The sequence below is a fragment of the Bufo bufo genome, chromosome 7 (assembly GCF_905171765.1).
Source record: "Bufo bufo chromosome 7, aBufBuf1.1, whole genome shotgun sequence".
Lineage (NCBI taxonomy): Eukaryota > Metazoa > Chordata > Amphibia > Anura > Bufonidae > Bufo > Bufo bufo.
In genome coordinates this window covers 155,915,111-155,942,957 of record NC_053395.1, presented here as the reverse complement: position 1 = coordinate 155,942,957, position 27,847 = coordinate 155,915,111, and the positions used below count along the sequence as shown (strand labels likewise).

Here is a 27,847-nt window from a genome sequence, read left to right as displayed (position 1 = left end):
TGTACCACTGCTTGAAGAAGGTGTCTTCCAGAAACTGGCAGTAGGACTGGGAGTTGAGCTTGACTCCATCCTCAACCCGAAAAGGCCCCACAAGCTCATCTTTGATGATACCAGCCCAAACCAGTACTCCACCTCCACCTTGCTGGCGTCTGAGTCGGACTGGAGCTCTCTGCCCTTTACCAATCCAGCCACGGGCCCCATCCATCTGGCCCATCAAGACTCACTCTCATTTCATCAGTCCATAAAACCTTAGAAAAATCAGTCTTGAGATATTTCTTGGCCCAGTCTTGACGTTTCAGCTTGTGTGTCTTGTTCAGTGGTGGTTGTCTTTCAGCCTTTCTTACCTTGGCCATGTCTCTGAGTATTGCACACCTTGTGCTTTTGGGCACTCCAGTGATGTTGCAGCTCTGAAATATGGCCAAACTGGTGGCAAGTGGCATCTTGGCAGCTGCACGCTTGACTTTTCTCAGTTCATGGGCAGTTATTTTGCGCCTTGGTTTTTCCACACGCTTCTTGCGACCCTGTTGACTATTTTGAATGAAACGCTTGATTGTTCGATGATCACGCTTCAGAAGCTTTGCAATTTTAAGAGTGCTGCATCCCTCTACAAGATATCTCACTATTTTTGACTTTTCTGAGCCTGTCAAGTCCTTCTATTGACCCTTTTTGCCAAAGGAAAGGAAGTTGCCTAATAATTATGCACACCTAATATAGGGTGTTGATGTCATTAGACCACACCCCTTCTCATTACAGAGATGCACATCACCTAATATGCTTAATTGGTAGTAGGCTTTCGAGCCTATACAGCTTGGAGTAAGACAACATGCATAAAGAGGATGATGTGGTCAAAATACTCATTTGCCTAATAATTCTGCACTCCCTGTATTCCAAGACCTCAATTATGTAGGAGCCCTAAACTAATCCTTAGCAAATGCAGCAGAAACTCTGTATTAAAAACGGTAACCTCATTTAGGGGCACTAAAACCACGAGAGAAGGAGGAATGCAAAAGGTCTGAACCCTATATCCCATTATTGAACCCTGCATGGTGGTATTGTGTAGCACAGTATGTCAGTGTTTTGAGGTACTGTACAGTAGCATTATTTGGGCACTGCTTGACGTAATTAGGATACAGTTGAGAGGTCCATATATCTTCAGCTGCTCTTCTGCAAATAGGAATTAATTCTCCCCCACCCCCAGCAATGTTTTGAAAAAGTGGTTTCTTTTTATACATGCTGTCCCCTTTATTTGTGGGTGTTAGATGAGTTGCACTTCGTCCATCTCTGTCCATCATTATATACAGAGCTCTACACCCTTGTTATATACAATGCTATTACAGCCCTAGACTCCCATGTGTCTCACTTCAAAGCAGCAAAAATAATAAGCAAATGAGCTTACAAAACGGCATTGGTGTTGTAGGCCCGGACATTATTGCTTTCATAAATGATCATTTCTGTTCTGAAGTGACTTTGGAGTGGCAGTAATTACCAACCATTTGGCAAGTAAATAGTCTGCTGCTATATTCTGGTTTGCTTTGTCCCCATGTGTAATGACTGGAAGAGATTTAATCACAGGCAGCCCACAATCTATGAGTATGAAACAAACACAGCAAAGTGGCTTCTGTCCGGTGCTTTACTCGTAGCGTTACTGTAACCAGATCTAAGCTGCTGTTCTAGCGGCAGAGGAAGAGAAGAAATGGGCCACATTAAATTGTAGGTTCAATATATCTATGATTTGAATTACATCCTTTACAAGAGCAGTGCAAGTTCCAAACGTCTCGCCTACCGAAAGCAATCAGAAATATGCTATTCTGGCTATGACAGGCTGCCGTTCATGAAAACTCTATTCTGCTGGGTTGGAAATTAGGGAGGACACGTGGAAAATGGCCTGGGGGCTCAACAACCCTGGGTACCTAAGTGGCTTCTACCACCTTCCCTCCCAAATGGCAGTTTTGGTGATCCTTTCCAGCCCTGAAGTAGTGGAGGCGAAGGAGACCACGCATTCGTTTTTTTGGTTGTGACCTCTAAGGCTCTTCTGTCTTTTGTAGAGAGCCACACACAAGGCCACCTTTTTTATGTGTGGGGGTCAAGTGGGTTCCAGGTTTGTGTGGTCGGATGAAAGCCACCGTGAAATTTTTAACCCAAATGCCTTCATTAAATCTAATCTTGCCCTGATGACAGATACTTGGACCTACATACCAACTGTTCTGTGAGTCAGAATGACAATTTTTACATTGAAAGGGACATTTCTGAAATTCCCAGGTAGGAAAATAGCAGTCACGTTAATATTTTCATGTTAGAAGGTTTCTAAACAATTACAGAGAGCCCTCAGATAGCGAGGTAGGAACTATGGGCTGTCTAAAAGAAAAAGTTTGTGGCTAATAGCAACCAATCTCAGCCCAGCTTTTATTTCATATTCTGCTCTGGAAAACATTTTTTATTTTAAACAGTTTCCTAAATCTACCTAATATATTCCCCAGTATGACGTGTTCACATTAAAAAAGTTTTCCGAGACTTTACATTGGATAGGCCATCAGTATCTGATGAACGGGGCCCGACACCTGGGACCCCCAACCTTCAGCTATTTGTGAAGGCACCGGTAGTGCCACAGTCTTCTCTCTGCTCAACAAGCACAGCGCTGTCCCTTCCATAGTGACTGTGCTTGGTATCGCAGCTCAGCCTCATTCACTTCAATGGGACTGAGCTGCACCTAGGCCCTGAACGTGACATCACATGGCCTACGCCAGGGATGCCCAACCTGCGGCCCTCCAGCTGTTGCAAAACTACAACTCTCAGCATGCCCGGACAGCCTACAGATATAAGGGCATGTTGGGAGTTGTAGTTTTGCAACAGCTGGAGGGACGCAGGTTTGGCATCCCTGGCCTACGCTAAGCAGTGAGAAGGCTGCGGTGCTACTGCGAGTGCAGTGCCTTCTCAAAAAGCTGATATCGGCAGGGGTTGGTCCCCCACCGATCAGATACTGAGGTCCTATCCAGAGGAAAGGTCATCAGTGGAAAAGTCTCGGAAAACCCCTTTTAACTTCTGACTCATTATAATCGGGTGGTTCATGACTTTTGGCTCCCTCTATATATGCGTTTATGAAATATATTTTTAAGGAAAAGTCTGTTTGAAAAACTGAAGTCATAAGTATTTGACATTTACATTTTTGTTGCTCCCTGCATGTCTCAAAATGAAGAGATTGGATACATAACGTCTCAAATACGAGTCAATAATAATATAGGAAATATTACATGCAGTAATATATTCTGGGTAAACATTATACAAGGCGCTAATGACTTGCTCATGAATTGAATTCACCGATCCAGGCTAGCATGTTTATTTTGCCGAAAAGAGGGGGAAAAAACTTGAAATGATTTATGTTGTTACCAAGTTGACATTTTTTATTTTTTTTGCTGGGAAAACACAGAGGGCAGCGCAGGCCTGGGGGAGAACGACTTCAAGAAATCCAAAGACCTCCTCAACAACATTAAGAGACAAGAAGGTCACCTCTAGAACTGCTAAAAATACAGCGGCAGAGCGCACACTAACACCCAGTGCTGGAGACGGCGCTACAGCAGAGGGTGTCAAGTGCTTATTTCTTGTATATCCTGGGGACACATAGGAAATTTGTGAATTTATCAATGTCACTGCTCACATTTTGCATTCAAGTTTCTAGTAGGGCTGCTGACACTGCTATCCTGCAGTAATATGCTTGGAAAACAAGTGCGCTTTAACTCTATTGCTGCTGAGTAACACTGTCATCACTATTACATCTTCTACCATTAAATGTTACCAGTAGAAAGTCTAGTAAAAGGGGTACTCTGCTTTTAGCATATATTCCATATTCTCTATTAAAGGGCATCTGGCTGACCAGTTGTATGTGAGCTTGAAAGCTGAAGACATCTGTGTTGGTCCCATATTCATATGTGTCTGTATTGCTGAGAAAAATGATGTTTTACTGTAGGCAAATGAGCCTCTAGGAGCAATGGAGGCGTTACCATTACCCCTAGAGGCCCTGCTCTCTCTGCAACTGCCGCGCCCTCTGCACTTGGACAGGGCCAGGAGTGATGATGTTTTCACAGTCTCGCTCTGCTAAAGTGCAGAGGATGCAGCAGTTGCAGAGAGAGCAGAGCCTCTAGGTGTAACGGCAACGCCCCTGTTGCTCCGACAAGCTCATTTGCATATATTAAAACATAACTTTTCTCAGCAATGCAGGCACATATGAACATGGGACCAACACAGATGTCTTCAGCTGCCAAGTGCATGTGTAACAGGTCAGCCAGTTTCATAGGTACTGTTACGACACTCACCGCCAGGTAGATGAAGCCGCCGTTTAGTGAATAAGCCCCTTTCTCCAGAAATGCAGTTTTTAATCCAGCCGATCGTCAAACTCCCGAATGGAGCATACGAAGTGGCAACTCCCGATCAGCAATTCAGTCGAACTCCTTCCACAGCTAGCAATATACGAAAGCGCTGTCCCAATAATAAATCCCTCCACAAACGAGACCAAGCTCCGTCTTGAAAGTCAAACAGGAATCAATTTTATTGAGGGCTAGCCGCCCGTATTTATGCAGGTCTCCATCTGGTGGACACGCCCCTAGGGGACCAGACTGGAGACTGACACAGGGCAGACATGCAGCACTACAGAGACAATACATCCCCCACAATGCATCATGGTCTCCTCCTCTCTGCCCTGAGACCCGAGGAGTAATCCCATTATCTCTCAAGACAGAGGGAAACCACAATACACACGTGGGGACAACAGAACAGACATCACCATTTAAACATACAATGTCACAACCCTTTTCAATACACAGACATTTAACATCCCAAAATGGCACGCATTAGACCAGGAGTTCAAGTTAGTTTAAGTCCTTTGTGAACAATGAGGCCATTTGGGTTAACTAGCAGCACACTCTTCTCCTGGGTGGCCGTCCGTTCAGTAGTTCCAATCGGTATTTGGGGAAACACACGAACAGGGGCATACGGGCAGGAAATCCAGCGAAATGAAGGCAAACAGACGAACCAGCAATATAGGTCTATACAGATGGATCTGTCACACGGCTCCCCCCTTGTGGGACACTCCGGCAGACCCGGCTTGACCCTTTAGCGGGTCAACTTGGGGATGACCGGACTAGGAGGTAGCAAAAACGTCGGTTTGCCGGGACAATCCATCTGCAATAATATAGAAATAATCTCTCTCTTCTTGAGATTACTCGCTGATCGTCCTCTGCGTTCCAATATATCTTTAAGGGTAGCACGCCTTAATTCCTCATACTGCATTTCCACCCTGGGATTTGTAGCTGGCCTTCTGGGCGGTGGGATTCATCCCACTGCTGCCACCAATTGTTACGACACTCACCGCCAGGTAGATGAAGCCGCCGTTTAGTGAATAAGCCCCTTTCTCCAGAAATGCAGTTTTTAATCCAGCCGATCGTCAAACTCCCGAATGGAGCATACGAAGTGGCAACTCCCGATCAGCAATTCAGTCGAACTCCTTCCACAGCTAGCAATATACGAAAGCGCTGTCCCAATAATAAATCCCTCCACAAACGAGACCAAGCTCCGTCTTGAAAGTCAAACAGGAATCAATTTTATTGAGGGCTAGCCGCCCGTATTTATGCAGGTCTCCATCTGGTGGACACGCCCCTAGGGGACCAGACTGGAGACTGACACAGGGCAGACATGCAGCACTACAGAGACAATACATCCCCCACAATGCATCATGGTCTCCTCCTCTCTGCCCTGAGACCCGAGGAGTAATCCCATTATCTCTCAAGACAGAGGGAAACCACAATACACACGTGGGGACAACAGAACAGACATCACCATTTAAACATACAATGTCACAACCCTTTTCAATACACAGACATTTAACATCCCAAAATGGCACGCATTAGACCAGGAGTTCAAGTTAGTTTAAGTCCTTTGTGAACAATGAGGCCATTTGGGTTAACTAGCAGCACACTCTTCTCCTGGGTGGCCGTCCGTTCAGTAGTTCCAATCGGTATTTGGGGAAACACACGAACAGGGGCATACAGGCAGGAAATCCAGCGAAATGAAGGCAAACAGACGAACCAGCAATATAGGTCTATACAGATGGATCTGTCACAGGTACAAATCTGCTGACAGATGCTCTTTAACTAAAAAGTTATGCTTTTTTCAAAAAATTATTTATGTGCACATATCCTCACAATTTTCAAGATCTTTGTAGCCATTGGATGAAAAACTTCATTGTTTATTTCCAGAGGATAAAAATCTGTCCTGGTCATAGGATGGTCACTCAGGCACACGGCCCATTACAATTTATAGTACAGGCTTGGGGTTGTAGCTCAGGGGCATAGCTATAGGGGAAGCAGCTGCTTTGGAGGCCAAACTCAGAAGGGGCCCACCTAGGAGGAGGGAAAAAATATTTTATTGTCAGGGCCCCCTCAACCGTATTATACAATGACATCATATACAGAGACACTGTAGGAAATGGACGGAGTGGCTGCCGGGCCTGGTCTGAAAGAGTGACCAGCCTTAGGAGTCGGACGTTGTGAAGATGTCGCTAGGGGTGCGGAGCCCGTTCAAAAATTTGCTGTGGGGCCCGGTCATTTCTAGATACGCCAGTGTTCTAGTGAGTGGTGTACCAGTGTGATTTTCAAGAACTGATGCATAAAGCACACTAGAAAATTGCATAACTTTTCTTTACACAATGAACATTTGCTGAACCCACATTACCACTTTAAAGTAGTAATTTCTATAGGCTGACTAAATTATTGAAAAAACTGTACAAGCATTGGCAAAATGTTACACATAAGTTGAACATAAAAAGACATTAAATGGTACTTAAAAAAAACACAACTAAATGAAATAAGTATCTCTCTAATATACAAATACTATGAGGCTTTGGTCACATTTGCTCAATGGAGTTTCAATCAGTATTTCTGGCATTTTTGGCACACTTAGAGGAGGATCCAGCTGCCTAGAAAGCCTCCTGCTAGTCGGAATGAAGGAAATATAAGCCCAGTCCTGCTTTCCTGAACTGCATTGTATCCATCTCCATAACTGCGGATACAAATGAAGATGTTTGCAGCAATGCAGGGTGCAGGAGGGCTGTGGACCACCGCATGGTGCCTATCTTGCAGGTGGCACAATGACATTATCCTCATTTTTCCAAGCTTTTCCTCTGTAGTTGCAGATGAGTACGGGGAAAAGGCAATTTTTATTAAGGAGGCACATTGAGGACAACTTTTTTTATTCAGGGGGCATAGTGTGAGCGGGGCAATTTTTATGTGTGCCCACACTGTGAGGCATATTTTATTCAGCAGGCACTTTGTGACGGATGCTTATTCAGGGTATATGGTTGTGGGGCATATATTTGTTGAGGGGCACACTATGGGGCATATTTGGGGCATATTCAGGGGTACAGTGAGAAGCAATTTATTTTGTTAAAGTGGCCCCGTCTGGGACAATTATATTCAGGGAGTATATTGTAGGGCATATTTTTATTCAGGTGCACATCTTGGAGCTTTTTTTTATTGCAAGAGTCACATGGTGGGGCATATGTTGAGAAGCACGCGTGCATTTTTTCTGGAGAACAGTATATGGGACAGTTTTTATTCAGGGGCACAGTGTGTGGCATATTTTTATTTAGGGCCACAGTGTAGAGATGTACTACAAAGGCAAGAAGCAAAAGACCTCAAGCAAGGGTGGACTGGGAACTTAAAGTAGCCCTGGGAAAAAAACCTAAAAGTGGCCCAATGTTGTAGGTGGGTCCAAACTCACAGAAGGTGGGGCAACATAAGTAGGCAGGACCAACAGAAGTAGGTTGGGCCTGCAATACTGTAGTGCAGAACAAAATACCGCCCCAGCAGAACCAAATTCCACAGTGCAGCACAGAAGATGGCCTCTACAAAATCAAATACCACAGTGCAGCACAAAAAACACAGCCTTAGGAACCAAATACCACAGGCCAGCACAAAATACTGTCCTAGCAGAGCCAAATGCCATAGTGCAGAACAAATTATTGCTGCCTGTGCCACAGTATAAAACTGTATCATCGTACTGAGGAAGGCAATACAGTTGAATTTAGGAGGGCTTTGCGGCTGCTGGCCAGGTGCAGAAGTACCTGATGCTCTTACATTAAATAATGAGCGCATCAGATCTTTATGTACCTGGCTAGTGGCCTTGGGTGGCCAGCTGGGCATCGGCCCACCAGGAAATTTTCCTGTAGGGTCTATGGCCAGTCCGCCCCTGATCTCAAAGCGGCAAACGTTGGTCTGAACCAGATGGAGAAGAGAACAAATCCAGTTAGAGAATATTTCACCTGAATGCCAATATTTATTGTGCCTTTGTGTGTGATCAGTACTGTAGTCACTGTATGGTCTGCAGTGTACAGGTGGTGGCATTTTTGTTGGTGAAATAAAAACTTTCAGCATATCATTATCATTGTTAAAGGCTATGAACACCTTCGGGGGAATTTTTTCTATGATTGCATTTTACTCACTTTGGGCTACAAATCGTTTTAAATTGGTCTTGATAATAAAAATATCTGCGTTTTTATGTTATACATGTGGTTAAAAATCACTCTATTTGAAGACTGTCCCTCCTGGATTCACTCAGCTGACAGCTTATACAAAGCCTTATCTCTGATTTCCTCATAAACACTCATTTAGGTCATATTATGAGTTTCATAAGAGTTGAGCTATGAGTGTGTATGGAGTCAGGAGATCAGAGATAAGACTAATTGTAAAAAATGACTTTTAGCCCAAAATGAGTAAAATGTAATAAAAAAATAAAAACTGTCCCAAAGGTGTCCATATACTTTAAATAGGTTTTCTGGGACTTTACATTCACTCCCATAGGAGCCCATTCTAGTTTATAAGACTCCCCTGATCCAACTCAGTTGCCATCTATTCCACAGTCCACAGCTGGTCACAGCCCTGGACCAATGTGATGATTTTCTGTCTTTGCGATCATAGTCTTGTATTGCAGGCAGTCTCAAGAACTCAAACCTTTCAAAATACATTAAAAATGTGCGTTTGTCTCAATCAGTTTCATGCTGCTTCAAACCTTGAGCAAAATTGAAATTTGCAGGAAAAGTTTTCCTCCTAGGAGATCAGGGGAGTTGGAGAGACCTTCACATCTCAGGGCTATCTGGAAGTCATTGGTGTATTGCTGTGTGAATGATTTATTGCCTGAAGTGAGATGATTTTGTTTAACATTGACTTATATCTCCCTAAAGTCAGAGGTAAAAATTTTCTTTCATGTTATTGATTGCCGACAAACGTGTTAGCAGCTATGCTACGGACTATAGTCATGTTCAAGTGATTAGTCACTATAGTCGTTTCCACTTTCAACATATTAATAAATAGAGCATTATATAATGTTTGCTAAACTGCAATAACCCGGCACAATTGCTAGACTTTGAATAGAGTGTTTCATCCATTCGCATTTAAAGTGCTACTTCCAATGCCGTAGGCCGCAGGAAGAGATGATCGGAGGGGGTGCCAGTAGTTCAGTGCTTCTCAAATAGTGGGGCACGCCCCCCAGGGGGGGCGCGAGGCACCGTAAAGGGGGGCTCGTTTGACCTCGGCAAACACTGTCATATTGGATGTCCAGATCGGATTATCCGACTCACTCGCAAGCGGCGTCCCACACGGCGTCGGTTGCCTAGCAACTCTACGGCTGGAGAGAGGGAGCAGCGCGGCGCGATCACTGGAGATTGTCCCAGCGCAGCCCCAGTAGCAGCCCGACGCGGAGGACCACGTGACCGCCAACGCACGTGACACATGCAGAGGACCCGTGGAGACATACAGGAATCAATACGCCGGTTCCTAGTGCCACTCACAGAGGAGAAAGAGCAGGACGCCGGCATGTCATCAAGGCAGAGTCGCAAAGATACATCCGCAGTATCCCCAGGTGGGAAAACAAGAGCTGAAGCACAGAAAGAACATAAAGAGCAGGGGTCAAGGAGAGGAGGTAGGACAAACACAAAATCTGATAATAAAACTGAAAAGGGGAAAAGAAATAGTAACCAGGGGATGGAGGAGGAAAAAGTATACGAACTAGAAGGCAGTACCCTGGATGATGCTCTATCCTGATTGGCCAAACCCGCCCGTGTGACTTTTAGACCCGGAAATCGGTCCTCTGTACAGAAAAACACCTGAAAGAAAGGAGTTGAACACACATAAAAGGGGACACCGCCGATTCAGCCAAAAAAGGTCAGTGTTCTGATGAAAAGGCTTTTATTATGCTTTGAAACGCGTCAACGCGACCTGTAGGGGGCATTCATCCATCTATGCCTTATTGCCATTGCTCCACAACTGATGTAAGTGTGGCTCATTTTTATGCTTTTAATCTTTGTATTTTACAAACTTCTGACAATTAAAAAGGATCACTCTCAGTTGCGCCCTCTTCTCTTTGTAGACACGAAGTGTAGCAGACCCTCAAGTGACATCATGAATTTTTTTTTAACAGGGATGAGAAGACAGGCGGAGAGAGAAGGAGAGAAGGAGATAAAAGAAAGTCTTCCGAAGACTAAGACGAGAAAATATGACGAGGCGTATGTAGCGCTTGGCTTCACTTTGACTACGGTGGGAGACGAGGAAAGACCGGTGTGCTTACTATGTCTAAAAATGTTGGCAGCGGACAGCATGAAGCCAAATAAATTAAGTCGTCGCTTAAAGACATTACACCCCAATCACGCTAATAAGCCGCTTGAGTTTTTTCAGCGAAAACGTGTTGAATATTGCAAACAATCATCCCGCTTTCTGACTGCTACTTCAGTAAACCAGCGAGCATTGTTGGCATCATATAAGGTGGCGTACCAAATTGCTCAGTGCAAAAAAAACCACACCATAGCAGAAGAGCTGATACTACCTGCAGCATTAGACATGGTCTCTGTCATGCTGGATGAAGCAAGTGCTGCAAAAATAAAAACTATCCCTCTGTCAAATGACACCGTTGCTAGACGTATAAATGACATTGCTGACGATCTTAACGAACAGCTGGTAGATAAACTCAAGGATAAACGTTTTGCCTTACAATTTGATGAAGCAATTGACAGCAACAAAGACTGTTTGTTTATCGCTTATGTACGTTTTGAAATGCCAAATTCCCTGTGTGAGGATCTACTTTTTTGTAAATATGTCAGAGACAGAGCCACGGCTGAAGAGCTATTCAAAATGCTAGACTGCTTCCTGACTGAGAATGGGCTAAAGTGGGAGAATTGCATGGGTGTTTGCAGTGATGGTGCACAGACCATGGCAGGGATGAGAAAAGGACTTCGGACACTCATCAAGAAGGTCTCACCTAATGCTGAGTGGACACACTGTATTTTACATAGAGAAGCACTGGCATCAAGGCACCTTTCCTCTGAATTAAATGAGGTTATGACTGACATTATAGGAGTAGTCAATTTAATAAAGACCAGACCACTAAAAACAAGAGTTTTCTCTGCTATCTGTGAGGAGATGGGAGCTGAACATCAAGCTGTGCTGTTTCACAGTGAAGCAAGGTGGCTGTCACAAGGAAAAGTGTTGTCCCGAGTTTTTGAGCTCAGAGAGGAGATAAGAATGTTTTTGGAGCAGGAGCACAAGTATGACGTTGCAAGAAAGTTTAGTGATGTGAACTTTCTGATGAAACTTGCTTACCTGAGTGACATATTTGGAAAGCTCAATGAACTAAATCTACAGTTTCAGGGGAAAAATCAACACCTCCCTCAGGCCACAGACAAGATCAACTCTTTCACTCGAAAGCTTGCAATGTGGGGCAGGCGACTTGATGAAGGAAGTACCGTGTCATTTGAGAACTTGCAGGAATTTGTTGACACTACTGACTATGATGCCACCTCAGTGATTCCATATTTTAAGCAGCATATTTCATCACTGATAGGATTCTTTACAAAGTACTTCCCTGAAAACAGTTCCCAGTATGACTGGGTGAGAGATCCTTTTAATGCACCAGCTCCTACTGGTTTCAGTCTTGCAGAGGAGGAGCAGTTAATAGAAATCCCATCTGACTCCATATTGAGACTAAGTTTCACATCCCAGACACTGAGTGAATTCTGGCTGAGTGTGGAGAAGCAATATCCACTCTTAGGACAAAGAGCTGTGCACATTCTTCTTCCATTTGTAACTTCTTACTTGTGTGAGATTGGCTTCTCTGCTGTTGCTGCTCTGAAAAGCAAATACAGGTCTCGGCTACACATTGAGAAGGAGCTGAGAGTTGCTGTGTCCTGCTTCAAACCCCGCTTCGAAAAGCTATGTATGGCAAAACATGCTCATTGTAGCCATTAATCCAGACATCACCTCTGATTAAAAGTCAGCTCAAATTATTTTATATATTTTTGTTTTGCAGGTTAAAGTTTTTTTAAATATTGTGTTCCTTTAAATCCTGTGCTCCTTTAAATCTTTTCTGCTACAGTTAATAAAGCTATTCTTTGTTGTAAATTGATCCACATTTCTTTCTTTTTTTATTCTCTTATACGTTAATAAGAATACAGTGTTATGCAGAGGTGTACTTATTACAATTTTATAGACAAATGATACTATTTACAGTCGCGCGGGGGGCGCAAAATGTTTTCTTCTTCCTAGGGGGGGCATGACAGAAAATAATTGAGAAGCACTGCAGTAGTTGGACCTCCACCGATCTGAAATTGATGACCTATCCTGTGGATAGGTTATCAATATCATTAACCTAGAAAACCCCTGTAACTGCTACTCCCTCTCCTTTTGCATAAGTCTCACACAGGCTGAGGCAGAGAGAATGCAGTATCATCTCCCTCCTCCCTCACCTATTCTCTAGGTCTTCAGTTATGGTGTTACTACATATGGGCATTTGTGGGTCTAAGGAGAGTTATGAACTTTTATCAGCAGCCTCCAGGTAGATGAAATCGAACTACAGACTATTAGAAATTGAGGAAAACGCAACGTTACGCCAGTTAAGGGGCTGTTCACATTTTATTTTTTCTGTACAGAAATGTATGGAGTTATTTTACATTGCAGTGAATGGGAGATGGATGGAAAAATAAGAAAATAGGTTTCCATCTGTTAACCCTGCGAACCCTGTTTTTTTTTTTTTTTTGCATTTTCGTTTTTTAACTTTCTGCCTTTCCGGGGTCATAACAGTTTTTAGTGCACGCTTCCAGGTTTCTGCGCCTCCAAATGTTTGAGGGGTTAAAAGTCTGCGATTGGCATTACTGCCGGTCGCAGACATTAGGCCTGGGTTTCTGCTGTGTGAAACAGCTGGCACCTGGTTGTTATGACGCCCACTCCGCTCCGAAGCGGGCTTCATCTTTAAAGATCCAACGTGATTATGTCACATGTCGGGTAGGTGTTAAACATATCTGTTATTATCCAGGTACTTCCTACTTCCTTTGATATATTTAAAAAAAAAAATTCAAAAAAAGAAAGTTTTCAAAAAATGGACACTTTTTTTGTAAAAAAAATGTATGCAAATGTATTAAAATGTATGCACATCTGTCAAATGTATACATTAAAAAAAAGATAAAGAACCACAAAATTGCCTAATGTCTAAATGTATCTGCTTGACGTACAGCAAAAACTAGATGTGAACAGCCTCTAAGAAATATTACAATGTGTAACTTGTAAATTCACATTTTATTAATAAAAAATTATCAGGCAGACATTAAATTACATTCCATAAACCTTTCTGTGTCAGTGCAAGATTTACCTTTACTAAATGTAATCAGTGTTGTACAACTGTGGCTGAATGAAGTTATTAAATTAGTTTTATGAAATGTAATTAATACCTAATTAATCTGTGTCATTGCATATATCCTCCGGCTGTAGTAGAACATTTATCAGCTGTCTGGTCAGAAGCTGGCAGAATGCTACGTTCCTCCAACGTATCTGAGGATGACACCACTATTAAAATATAAAAGCAAATGTATCTCCTTAAGACAGTTCCCCATCCCTCTAATGACTTATGTCATCAATAAACATCTCAAGTCCACTAACACTTATATGGATCCATTCCAGTCCAACTATATCCGTATTTCGAGGCTTGTTTAATTTTCTTTAAAAATAGGTTTTGGAAGTGATTTTCTGGTCTTCACATGACTAAAACTGATGCAAGGAGCTATAGTGGAGGTGGAGAGGATGGGAGTTGTTGTACTCACAGTGGCAGTCCTTGCTATGTTGCTACCTGGCAGTGCAGTGATAAGAAAGACGCACCTTTCTTCCCTTCCGGGCACTTCCTGTCTTTGGGAATTCTCCTGCCTGATGGTAGTTCGGGGTGCTATCGGTGGGGTGCTTTTTGAAGTGCAAGGCAGGGTTCCCCAACGTGTGAGTCAATGATGAGGCTGGGTTTAGTGCAACAAGTCCACTGTACTTTACTGAAGCAGTTCAATACCAAGTTCACGGAGGCATTGTACACATGAAATGCAGTCTTGACGGTGGTATTGGTTATCAGCCGTCCGACCCCTAGCCCTTCCCCATTCTTTACCCTCCAATCCCCGTATCCTACCTCCACCCATACCCCTGTCTACACTTAAACCCGAACGCCAATCCGGCCATGCAACTATTCATCTTTGCCACGGACCAGCCTTCCTCTCTACAGTGACCCACAAACAACAGCATCGGGACCTCTAGCTCCCCCTCCCCAACCCCCAACTTACTGCACCAATCCTCCCAGTACTGCCACGATTTCAGATACAACTCCCACGTCCTAGGCACCAGCGATGCCTAAATGAGACTTGCTACCGTTCTTCCAGTACCTCCCATAGACAACTTGGGCATTCCCTCCCAAACTCCTCCGCGCCTGGAGCCAACTGCCGGAAACGGTCCCACTGTGAACGAGAAAGAGCGTCAGCTATGCCATTATCCACTCCAGGCACATGAACCGCCACCACCCACGCATTGATCAACAGACACTCCAACACCAACCGTTGCAACAACCGCACCACCAACCCTGACGAAGCTGACAACCCATTTATCGCCTGCACCACCCCCAAGTTATCACAGTGAAACCGTACCTTTCTATCTCGGAACACTTCCCCCCAAAACACCACCGCCGCCACAATGGGAAACAGTTCCAACAAAGCCATGTTCTTCACCCAACCTCTTTCCACCCAGCTGTTAGGCCACCGACCCGCACACCACTGCCCCCGGCAATAGACCCCAAAGCCCTCGCTCCCCGCTGCATCTGAAAACAACTCAAAATCAAACGAATTCACCACATCACCCATAAATAGAGAGCGACCGTTATAATGTTCCACAAAGGAACCCCACACCCTCAAGTCGGCTCTCAACTCCTTCCCTAAACGCACATAGTGATGTGGTGAGACCACCCCCGCCGTCGCCATAGCCAACCTCCTACAGAACACCCTCCCCATAGGCATAATCCAGCACGCAAAATTGAGTTTACCGAGCAGCGACTGAATGTCACGAGGGTGTCAAGAGCCACGTCTGACTCCGTTATACCCGGGGTCAGGAAGTCGCAGCGGGTGGCTGCGCGCTCTATGTATAAAGATAGTGCTGTTTCTTAATGGTAGCTTTCTGGGTTTGCCTTGCAACCCTTTTTGGCTCACTCAGGGATCCGTAGCTTCTTCTCCTCCGCTGTTTCTTGTCCAGCACTCCCAACCTCCTTATATTCGCCTCTCCCACTTCTCTGGTTGCCAGATATAGAGCTTCCTGCCTGGACTTCTATACTGACCCACTGGAGCTGAGTAGCTGTGATCCCTGGTTGTTGTTCCAGAGCGTTACCCTCCGGATCCCTGTTGGGCTTTTGTTGTCTGCTGTTGTCACCCACCTGGGATTATATGTTTTGTCTGTATTGTCTGTCCTCTCCTTGGTGTTTTCCTTTAGTATCAGTGGTGCGGACTACCTATTCACTACGTAGGGCTCATCTTAGGGAAAGCCAGAGTTTAGGCACGTGATCGGCGTACGGGTGAGGAACCCGTCTAGGGACGTCAGGGCAGTCAGGTGCCAGCCTCAAGGTGAGTCAGGGGTCACCACCTTTCCCTCTCCCTTGGACAGGGCCTTCCCATTTCCCTCCCTTTGCGTGACGCCGGTCATGACACTGAAGCTCCCGCAACTGCAGTTTTTTCAAACGACACGCCCTCGCAACCTCCCCCTTCAAATCCCCTAACTTATCTAAGGGCAACCTACACTCCATCCTATCCGTGTCAATCACTATCCCTAAAAAACTCAACTCCGTGACCGGCCCAACCGTCTTATCCGTGGCCAACGGGACCCCAAAAACCCCAAACAACGACTCTAAGGTATGCAAAAACAAGGCGCACACCCTAGAACCCGACGGACCAATACATAGGAAATCGTCCATGTAATGAATGATGGACTCACAACCCGACGAATCCGCCACCGCCCATTCTAAAAATTAGCTAAACACCTCAAAATACACGCAGGACAGGGAACAGCCCATAGGCAGACACCTATCCACAAAAAACTCCCCCCCCCCCCCCAAAAACACCCCAACAAGTGTAAACAATACGGGTGAACCGGCAGCAACCTGAACGCAGCCTCGATGTCAGTCTTTGCTAACAGCGCCCCCCTCCCGAACTTCTTAACTCACTGCACTGCCGCATCAAATGAGGTATAAACCACCGAACATAAGGCGGGGTCCGGAAAAGACAGATGATGAATAAGCCGAAACGTATTCATCTCCTTCTTCGGAACCACCCCCAACGGTGACACCCGTAAATTCGGCAATGGTGGGGCCAAAAAGGGGCCCGCCATCCTGCCTAGACTCACCTCCTTGCCAAGTTTCTCAGCCACCACCTCCGGATGATCCAACGCCGACCTCAAATTTTTTCTAACCAACACCGCTTCACACTGAACAAACGGGATCCGAAACCCAACTGAAAAACCTTTCCACAACAAAGCTGCCGCTTCCATATCCGGATATCTGTCTAGAAACGGGCCCATCCTTCCCAGACGTACCGGCTTCTCCCCCTTTGCTATTGAAATCCCCCCCCTTCTGTCTGTTGCCCCTAAAGCACCACGCTGCACCGCGCTGTGAACCTCCGCACACCAAGCACTCGTGTATAAATTTACACTTTTCTCCGAATTTACATGCTCCATCATTAAATGCGAAACAAAGCCCCTTTGCTGAAGCTGACGCAACATTGGGCTACCCACTGCCTCCTGCCTCCCCCCGAAAGGACTGGCCCTGTCTCACCGGCGCGGTAACCTTCAACCACAAAGCTATATCCTTGTGATCCCACTTAATTTCGGGCCATACCGCCTTCCGCTGCCGGAACTGTTCGTCGTACCGCAGCCACGCTATCCCCCCATACACCCTGTACGCCTCCCCAACTGCATCCAAATAACAAAACAACGCCGAACAGCACTCCGGCGCCTTCTCCCCAATCACGCTCGCTAATATCGCGAACGCCTGCAGCCAGTTTGCAAACGTCCGCGGTATCAGGCGGTACCTTCGCTTCTCTTCCTCCTCCTTCTTACCCTCATCCTGTCTCCCCCTATCCAGGTTAAATTTGTCTAAAGGAAGCAAATAAAAAATCTCTACATACTCCCCCCTCCAAATCTTTTCCCACACCTCCTGTTTCAAATGGGCCCCCAATGGGCCCTCAAAGCAGACATATACCTCCCCCCTTGCCCTATCGTCCATCCGAACCGTCTCCTCCTCAACCGCGCCCCCCGCTTGCGTCTGCACTAATGCCACCGCAGACCCCACACCCGAACCGGCCCCCCCAACCGCACTCCCTCCTCCAGAGGGCCCGGACACCCCCCACGCTGGTAACGGAGACGCCCCCCCATACCCCATCCTGCAAGCAAACCTGCCAGCCCCCCTAACAATTGCCCTAAACCCCTGCTAACATCTACTGGGGACCCCACAACACCCCCAGCCCCCCCAACAAACTGCGCTAACGTTCCCCAAGAGGCCTCACCTGGCTGCCTGGGTGCTGTGTCCCCACCAGCCGTAGATCCGGACTCCAGCTGATCACTCCTCCGCGTCGCCGCCTCATCTTCTAGTCCCCTAGCCAGGCCCAGGCTAGAGACGTTAGGACATCCATCTTCCCGGGCTGCAAGATAGTGGGCGGAGCATCCTCTGCCTTGTACTGCGACCACCGAAGACAGGGGCCTGCCGCCGGACACCATTTCGACTGCAGCAGCCCCATTCCTCCCGACGTCCTGCACCCGCTGGGGGGTCTCAGCCTCCGGTCCTGGGCTGGAGTTTCCCGCACCTGGTCCCTCTCCCACGCCGTCCGTCATAGAAGAACGAGGTGACCGGGCCCGGCCACCTCGCAGGCTCCGCCTACTAATCGGATTCCTCCCACGCCGGGGAGTACTGGAGGAAGCGCTCCCCGCCGACCCCCGGCGTAGAGGATCCCTTGAGGGGCTCCGTTTGCGGCGCTGAGCCTTGGCAGGGGGCTGAGCCGACTGAGAAGCCGGCGGGCTGTAGCGTGCTGGCGGCCTGTCCCGCCGCGGCCGGTTTAACACTGGCTGAGGCCCAGCCGGATCCTCAGCCGCCCCCTAGAGCATCTGCTGCACCTGCACCTGGATCCAGTCGGCGCCGCAGACCTCCGCTGCTGCCCTCAACCGAGCAATGGTCTCCTCCAGCTGTTCCATGACGTTACCAGCTCACAGTAGCAGGTACCAGCTCTTTTCCAGGATCCCACAAAATGGCCCCCGATCTTCTCTCAGCTTCCCTATTTAACCCCTTAACCACACCCCTACGCTTAAACCACCCAATCCCCCACTTTTACCAATTCCTCCTCCCATCCCCTCTAAACTCCACCTAACCTACTAACTGGGGTCTCCCTAAACCAAACCCCCGTCATGATGTCCTCCCCTAAGGCTACGCCCATCAGTCCGGCCATAACTTTACAGTTGGCATATGTAGTTCCCAAAGCTGTGTGTGGGAGGATGGTCTTTCTCTCTTTTCAATCAGGCTGTACAAGATCTTTTTACCACTCTAAGGCCTCTTTCACACGGGCTTCCCGGATTTGCTCCGGATGCGTCGCGTGTGCATTGCGGGAAAACCGCGCGAGTAGGCACGCAATTGCAATCAGTTTTGACTGCGATTGCGTTCCGATGTTCAGTTTTTTTGCGCGTGAGTGCAATGTGTTTTGCACACGCGTGAGAAAAAACTGAATGTGGTACCCAGACCCGAACTCGGACTTCTTCACTGAAGTTCGGGTTAGGTGTTTTATTCATTTTATTATTTTCCCTTATAACATGGTTATAAAGGGAAATAATAGCATTCCTAATACAGAAAGCTTACTAAAATGTGCCTTGAGGGGTTAAAAATAAGAAATAAATTAACTCACCTCATCCACTTGTTCGCGCAGCCGGCATCATCTTCTTTCAGGACCTGCAAAAGGACCTTTGATGACGCGGTGAGCGCGATGATGTCAGAGCAGGTCCTGCTGAATGAAGGTAGAAAATCCTTCTATCTTCATTCAGCAGGACCGGCGCTGATGTCACCACGTGGTGAGCGTGATTACGCCATCAAAGGTCCTTTTGCAGGTCCTGAAAGAAGAAGAAAGAAGACGATGCCAGCTGCGTGATCAAGTGGATGAGGTGAGTTAATTATTTTTATTTTTTTAACCCCTCAAGACACATTTTAGTAAGCATTCTGTATTAAGAATGCAATTATTTTCCCTTATAACCATGTTATAAGGGAAAATAATACAGTGATTAGACTTTAATGGGGTTGCTCATCCCTATCATCTCCTAGCAACCATGCGTGAAAATCGCACCGCATCCGCACTTGCTTGCGGATGCTTGCGATTTTCACGCAGCCCATTCATTTCTATGGGTCCTGCGTTGCGTGAAAAACGCAGAATATAGAACATGCTGCGATTTTCACGGAACGCACAAGTGATGCGTGAAAATCACCGCTCATATGCACAGCCCCATTGAAGTGAATGGGTCCGGATTCAGTGCGGGTGCAATGCGTTCACCTCACGCATTGCACCCGCGCAGAAAACTCGTCCATGTGAAAGGGGCCTAAGGGGTGCACTTTCTCCATCTCCAGATATATATCCCCAGTACAGTCAACTTGCATACACCTTGCTAAATCAATACATATACATTTATTATAAAAATCATATAAATAATATCCCCATTGTAAAATTATTCAAAACACATTCATGGTCCCTTTAGGTAATAAAATGCAGAGCTCTCGCATAAAACCTCAAAATATGGCCTTGTGATCCTTATTTCTTATGTCAATATATCTAATGGACACTTAATTGTACCTTATTTATGCGCTTATGCTGGGGCTTATAGTACTACTGGATTATGCAGTGTCCCGTTGTAAATAATTGTTCAATAGTCTAGTGCTCCTGCGCTCGGTCCTCATGAGCTATGCCTAGAATGTCCAGCTATGTCTCACTTATCATATGTTAGCTCGTTCTATGTTGATGGTGGTATATTACTCACGAGACCCACAGCGCTGTGTTCGTATTGCTAGCTCATGTAGGCTGTATGCTTCTCTGTATGCTTTCTCGATCTTGTTGTATTTGTCCAGCTCACTGAGATAGAAGCTCATGATTAGTTCCATCCTTCAACTGCCACCAGCTGCAGCAGAAAGGACACTCCTCTGATGAAGGACCCCCTCGCTCCCCGAGCTGCCAGCTTCAAATATATCTAGCAGAGCAATTGGAGCAATGAATGGTAAAAGTTCTGGATCCATGTGAGGTACAGGGCTGGTTCTAATTTTGTTGGAAAGAGGCTGTCACGTACTATCTGATATCTGATTTATTTTTTTTACATTTATGAGATTTCAGCAAATACAAGACCTTGGATTGGAAACCTCTCTTTATAGCAATGCTATGTGGATATTGCATAGACTAGTTACCTAGGCAATGTATACTAGTATCATTAGGGCACTGTGTGGGAGTTCTATGGTGATGTTATTTGGACATTGTATAATGCTGATATTTGTACATTTAAGGAGTAACTAAACTTTTGGATACATTTTTGTTCACTTGTCCCTAATGCCCTGATTGCAGTTTCCTTAAAGCGCACCTCTCCCTGTGTGCCTAAAATTCACTTTTCTGTACAGAGCTGACTGTACTCACTGCGCTGCGGCCCCATTGAGAAAATGTGCTCTCCGTACTTCGTACATTGCTGACAATGTACGAAGTACGGAGAGCACATTTTCTCAATGGGACCGCAGCGCAGTGAGTACAGGCAGGAGTGCATATTGCTGCTTCTGCCCGTGCCTCCCAGAGGTTTACTAACTCCTGGCATAGCACATGGGTACTCTGTAACCATGTACTATGCCAAAATTAGCTGAGTGGAGCGGGCTCCAGAACCTCCAGAATTTGAATTTTGACCTTAGCTCAAAGTGGGACCCGGAGCGTAGCTAAAGGCTCGTGGGCCCTGGTACAAGAGTTCAGCTTGGGCCCCCCTTCCCTTAGTGCTTTGTGGCCATGGGCAAGGAAGCACATAGCCTTAGTGCTGCCTGAGGGAAGAATTAAAACAGCACCCCCCACCCCCTGGCCATGCCAAATTCTTGACCTAACCCCTTCCTTCCAGCCAGAGGTGTAATTTGACCAGCATGCACTTTCTTTAACCCCTTAAGGACCGGGCTCATTTTCACCTTAAGGACCAGGCCATTTTTTGCTAATCTGACCAGTGTCACTTTAAATACCAGTGTAACTTTAAAACGCTTTTACTTATCCAGGCCATTCTGAGATTGTTTGTTCGTCAGATATTGTTCTTCGAAAAAAAAATACGAAATTTACCAAAAGTTTTGAAAAATTAGCAAATTTCCAAGTTTCAATTTCTCTACTTCTATAATACATAGTAATACCTCCAAAAATAGTTATTAATTTACATTCCCCATATGTATACTTCATGTTTGGATCATTTTGTGAATGCCATTTTATTTTCTGGGGACCTTACAAGTTTAGAAGCAAATCTTGAAATTTTTCTGAAAATTTCTAAAACCCACTTTTTCAGGACCAGTTCAGGTCTGAAGTCACTTTGCGAGGCTTACATAATGGAAACCACCCAAAAATGACCCAATTTTACAAACTACACCCCTCAAGGTATTCAAAACTGATTTTACAAACTTTGTTAACCCTTTAGGTGTTCCACAAGAATTAATGGAAAATAGAGATAAAATTTCACTTTTTTGGCAGATTTTCCATTTTAATTATTTTTTTCCAGTTACAAAGTGTAACGGACCGTTTCCGCAGACAAGGGGTTAAAATCCGTTTAGGCGATAAGCCCCTTTCTGAGAGACAGGCACAGCTACTGCAGAACACCGAACTGGATACAAAGTAGCACTCCAAACTGGAACCTCACGAATAGCTGCTAGCAGACGAACAGGAATCAGCTTACACCTCTGGCAATCGGTCTTCTAACAGCATACAGTGAATCCCCCCAATAACGAGACAAGGCTCCGTGTTGAGGGTCAAGCAGTGGTCTGACTGTACTTCACGTACAGCCTCTTTTATTCATAAAACACAAACATAGTACTGCCCACAGGGGTTTGAAATGCAACCAATCAATAATTTACAACACATACAATGTAAGTACAGCCCATCTGGTGTACACGCCCCTAGGGGACCAGAATGAAGACTGTGACATAGGACAGATAAACAGCACTTAGGACACACAGACACAACACATCCCCACAATGCATCATGGTTTCCTCCTCTCTGCCTTCGAGACACCCGAGGCGTAATCCAATTATCTCTCAAGACAAAGAGAAGTCACCAATACACATGTGCAGACAATAGGACAGACATCACCCTTTAAACACACAATGGGACAATGGCACAATAGAAACACACCCAGCATTTCCTCCCAAGCTGACAAGTTACACTTATTATAAATTGTTACAACTTTGTGAGTTCACATTGGCCATACATATAACTTACATTAATTCAAACAGTATAACGTAGGGACAAACCTATCCAAAATTCACTTGAATCGGTTCAGGGGTTTAAAAGTTAGTATATGGCCCATAATCCTGGGGCAAGAGGCCAGCAGCCAGTCCTCTCCAAAACCCAGTGGCGAGGTCGGTTTCGCCACACAAAGCAAGGGTTAACAGCCAAACAAAACTCAATATTTATGGCTCTGATTCTGTAGTTTACAGAAACACACCATATGTGGTCGTAAACTGCTGTACGGGAACACGGCAGGGCGCAGAAGGAAAGGAAAGCCATGCGGTTTTTGGAAGGCAGATTTTGCTGGACTGTTTTTTTTGACACCATGTCCCATTTGAAGCACCCGATGCACCCCTAGAGTAGAAACTTCAAAAAAGTTACCCCATTTTAGAAACTACACCCCTCAAGGTATACAAAACAGATTTTACAAACTTTGTTAACCCTTTAGGTGTTCCACAAGAATTAATGGAAAATAGAGATAAAATTTGAAGCCCCCCTGATGCACCCCTAGAGTAGAAACTCCAAAAAAGTGACCCCATTTTAGAAACTACGGGATAGGGTGGGAGTTTTGTTGGTACTATTTTAGGGTACATATGATTTTTGGTTGCTTTATATTACACTTTTTGTGAGGCAAAGTAAAAAGAAATAGCTGTTTTGGCACCGTTTTTTACAACATTCATCTGACGGGTTAGATCATGTGGTATTTTTATAGAGCAGGTTGTCACTGACGCGACAATACCAAATATGACTTTTTTTGGTTGTTTGTTTCAGTTTTACAAAACAAAGCATTAAAAAAATTAATAAATTATTCTTTAGTGTCTCCACATTCTGAAAGCCATAGTTTTATTTATTTTTTAAGCGACTGTCTTGTGTAGGGGCAAATTTTTTTCGGGATGATATGACGGTTTTATTGGCACTATTCTGGGGAGCGTATGACTTTTTGATCGCTTGCTATTACACTTTTTGTGATGTAAGGTGACAAAAAAAGGCTTTTTTTTACAGCGATTTTTTTCTTTTTTACGGTATTCACCTGAGGGGTTAGGTCATGTGATATATTTATAGAGCAGGCTATTACGGATGCAGCGATACCTAATATGTATACTTTTTTTATTTATGTAAGTTTTACACAATGATTGCATTTTTTAAACAAAAAATAATAATGTTTTAGTGTCTCCATAGTCTGAGAGCCATTGTTTTTTCAGCGATTGTCTTGGGTAGGGTATGCTTTTTGCGGGATGAGATGACGTTTTGATTGCCACTATTTTGGGGTGCGTATGACTTTTTGATCGCTTGCTATTACACTTTTTGTGATGTAAGGTGACAAAAAATAGCTTTTTTTACACAGTTTTAATTTTTTTATGGTATTCACCTGAGGGGTTAGGCCATGTGATATTTTTATAGAGCAGGTTATTACGGACGCGGCGATACCTAATATGTATACTTTTTTTATTTATGTAAGTTTTACACAATGATTTCATTTTTGAAACAAAAAAAATTATGTTTTAGTGTCTCCATAGTCTGAGAGCCATAGTTTTTTCAGTTTTTAGGTGATTGTCTCAGGTTTGGTATCATTTTTGCGGGATGAGATGATGGTTAGATTGGCACTATTTTGGGGTGCATATGACTTTTTGATCGCTTGCTATTACACTTTTTTTTACGGTGTTCACCTGAGGGGTTAGGTCATGTGGTATTTTTATAGAACAGGTTTTTACAAATGCGGCGATACCTAATATGTATTGTAAGGGATCGCCTCTCATTCGGGGGTCATTCTCACAAGGATCTTCATAACCACTGGGTTTCAGGTCCAAACAGTGCAATTTATTTTACACTCTTCATACACAACATGGCATAAAACAAAAGCCTGCCCGGCTGGGCTCTACCTAAACATAATAAACATCGTATCCCTAACTCGGCTATACGATAGCGTTCACACATGGAACCAGGTGCGGCTTACCCCAGACATACAGTCCACCAGCCCTCAGGCTGTAACAAATGCAGTACCTTTGGAGGGGGTTGTGGTCTAGCAGTCCTCCTGACTCTGACCTTTCAATGCTTGTTCCTGGGTGTCGCTGAGTCCCCCAAAGTCCAGGCTATTGCATAGCCTCATGGCCCCTCAGCCTTGCCTAGCTGAGACCACACTGACAGAGCCTCACCAGGCCTCTGTCTGCACACTCTCCAGAGTGAGACACACCCAGGATCCATTAGCAGGATTAAATAGGATCCCTGGACATGAGCATGCCCTAAGTCCCGGACTGGAACCTGGGGAAACAACACCTCAATGTTCACATTGCCACATATCCCCCCCCCTCTGTTCAAACCTGTGGGGGTGAACACATGTACCAACTGGATGCTCGTGACAGGGCATCCGCATTTTCTTGCCATCGCCTGGCTCAACCTTCCCCCTGGAAGATGTGGTCAGGGTCAGAGGCTTCCCTTTATTTTGCCAGACCCATGCCATCAGTGCTTGGTTTGTTACCCACACTGACATCTTGCCCAAGAGACATTGTCTACAATGTTCCCATGTCCATGTGACAGGCAGACCCTCTCTTTTTATTTTTTTATCTTTCTCGCTCTTTGACTTACACAGCTGCTTCAGCCGAGCACGCTTCTTATGACTCGCCTCTTTTTGTCTCTTTATTTTAACAGCAGATCGTACATTTCTTTTTCCTTTACTCTTAGAATTTCGATCTCGGCTTCTGGAACTCCCTTCAGAATATATTTTTATGCAAACGACAGACTCTCTGTTTGACTTCGCTGGCTCTTGCAGACGCTTAGGCCTTTTCTTCTTGTCTTTGCGAAGCTCCGTCAGCAGAGCTGGCTTGCCCCCGCTCGCTTCTTTTCCAGCAGTGGTTTCCTCAGATGGTGCCTCAGTTTCAGGGTCTTCTGCCTCTTCACTGCCTCTCCCCACTTCGGCTTTACCCTTGATCTCTGGAACATCCAAGGATTTCTCCCACTTCAAGAGCTCGGCCTTAGCTTCCTTGGCCTTGGTCTCTTTGGTGTCCTCCTTTACTTTATTAGCCTTCTCACCATTCAGGGACATGGCATCATATCCTTGCTTTCTTAATTCCTCCTTCCCTTTCGCATCAAGGTTGGAGGCACTGGGGTCTTCAGCATACTCCTTGTCTTCTGGCGTTTTCTCCAGAGGCTCACCCAAGACACTGGACTCCTTTTGGGGAGGAGTCAGGAGAGACAGCCCATCGTAATAGCCCGGATCTGCAAACTGGTCGTCCATCTCCTCATATCTCTTCCCCAGCAGGCTTCTGGCTACTTGGAAGACCTTGTAGGCAGAGGGGACGTCTTTTGCGACCTGGTCCTGGTTACACACTGTCATGAGACTCTTGGCCTCTGCATGCACATCAGCCCCATCAACTGGTTCAGCCAATACCTTTTCCACCTTCTCTGCCTTGGCCAGCACCCCGGCACCACCATCTCCAGACCCACTTTTACCAGGCTCTGACTTTTTGGCACCTTCCAGAGGATCTTCCTCTTCCAGTTTCTCATTTTCTTCCACCTGCTGTGCAGCAGCACGCTTAGGCTTCTCCAACTCATAGATGGCATCTTTTGAGCTCATGAGAGCTTCCATCTCTGCTCTGAGTTGCTTGTTCAGCCTCTCTAATTCATTTCGCTCCTCAAGCACTTCTTCAAGGGCTCTAGCCAAGGAGAGGGCCTTGGTCGCCTTCTCTCGAGCATCAGTCTCCGCTTGGTCACGTTCTTCGGCATATCTGGCCGAGGTGGTTTTCTCTTCAGCCAGGAGCTTGTCCAACATCTTATGTTTCTTCTCCAATTTAGACACAATTTGTTTCTGGTGGTCCAGGTCTACCATCCGAACATGCAACTCTTGATCAAGTTGAGCCATCCTGGCTTCCAAATGACTTTTCTCCTCCAAGAGAGCAGATTTTTCTGAGGCGCTGTTTAGAACCTCATCAGCCAGCTCATCTCTTTCCTGCTCTGCATGAAGTCTTGATCGCTCAGAAGCTGCAAGTTCCTCTTGAAGTTGGAGAATTTCCGCTTCTATTAGTGACTCTAGTTCCTTCAGTTCATTCATCTCTTTCTGTGACTCCTCTGGAGACTCCTGCAGTTGCTCTGCGAGAACCGCTAGCCCTATTTCTTGTGTATCTAGTGACTGTGTGGAGCGAGAGAAAACATCTTCAAGTTTGTAGCTGTACTGTCCTGTCAGGTCATCTACAAGTGTCAGGATATGAGCTTCAGACACTAGGCTGTCACCCGACTGAACTCTCGTCTCGTCAGATATAACTGTCATCTGGTCGCTAGACTCGCTACTAGTAACCACTTTAGTTTTGCTGGGTCTTGACATGGTAGCCTCACTCTCAAAGTTGCTAACTGTCACGGCACATACGCCACTTATACTATTTGTGTCATTATTAACCCTGACCTCTAGGGGCACCCATGAGTCAATCCCCACCTGGGACATTTTATTAATCATAGAAACCTGTGGAGACTGCACATCCACCTCTGGTACGTGTGGTACACCCTCTAGCCCCACCACATTGTCTACAATGGGGTCTCCTAGGGGTGTTTCTTCAACATTTATCAACACTTTTATATCAGACACATGTTTACCAACAGGGTTAGCTTTTTCCCCAATCACAGCCTGCAAAGGAAAAGGCATGTCATTATTATCACATATTTTACATGACATCACATTTACATTATGCATTTCGTCAAACATGGTACCATCACTTTGCACCTTATCTGCACCCTTGTTCTCAATGTGCAGCTCCTTCACATTATCATTTAAAGGGACAGGTACAGGTTCTGCAGGAGTTTTGTCACTCTCTGCAGAAATGTCTCCATTACTTAAAACCTCCAAGCATAAGGGGAAATTACGGCCCACCATTTCCTCATGTATGAGCGTATTTGTAACATCAGGTTCACTCTCAGTGAGAACCACCTGAGAGTCCGTATTATTCACATAATTGTCCCGAACATGTAACACTCTACCAGTCTCTGGGGCGGCCATCATGCTACCTCTTACCTGGGCTAGCATGG

At 45.4% G+C, this 27,847-nt stretch overlaps 1 protein-coding gene across 1 annotated transcript; it reads left to right on the top strand.

Annotated features, from left to right (window-relative positions):
* The first annotated feature begins 10,463 nt into the window (after positions 1-10,463).
* Positions 10,464-12,281, top strand: LOC121008800 (zinc finger BED domain-containing protein 5-like). The gene has a single exon (XM_040441493.1). It carries the CDS (start codon positions 10,464-10,466, stop codon positions 12,279-12,281), a length of 1,818 nt encoding a protein of 605 aa, XP_040297427.1.
* Positions 12,282-27,847: the final 15,566 nt, after the last annotated feature.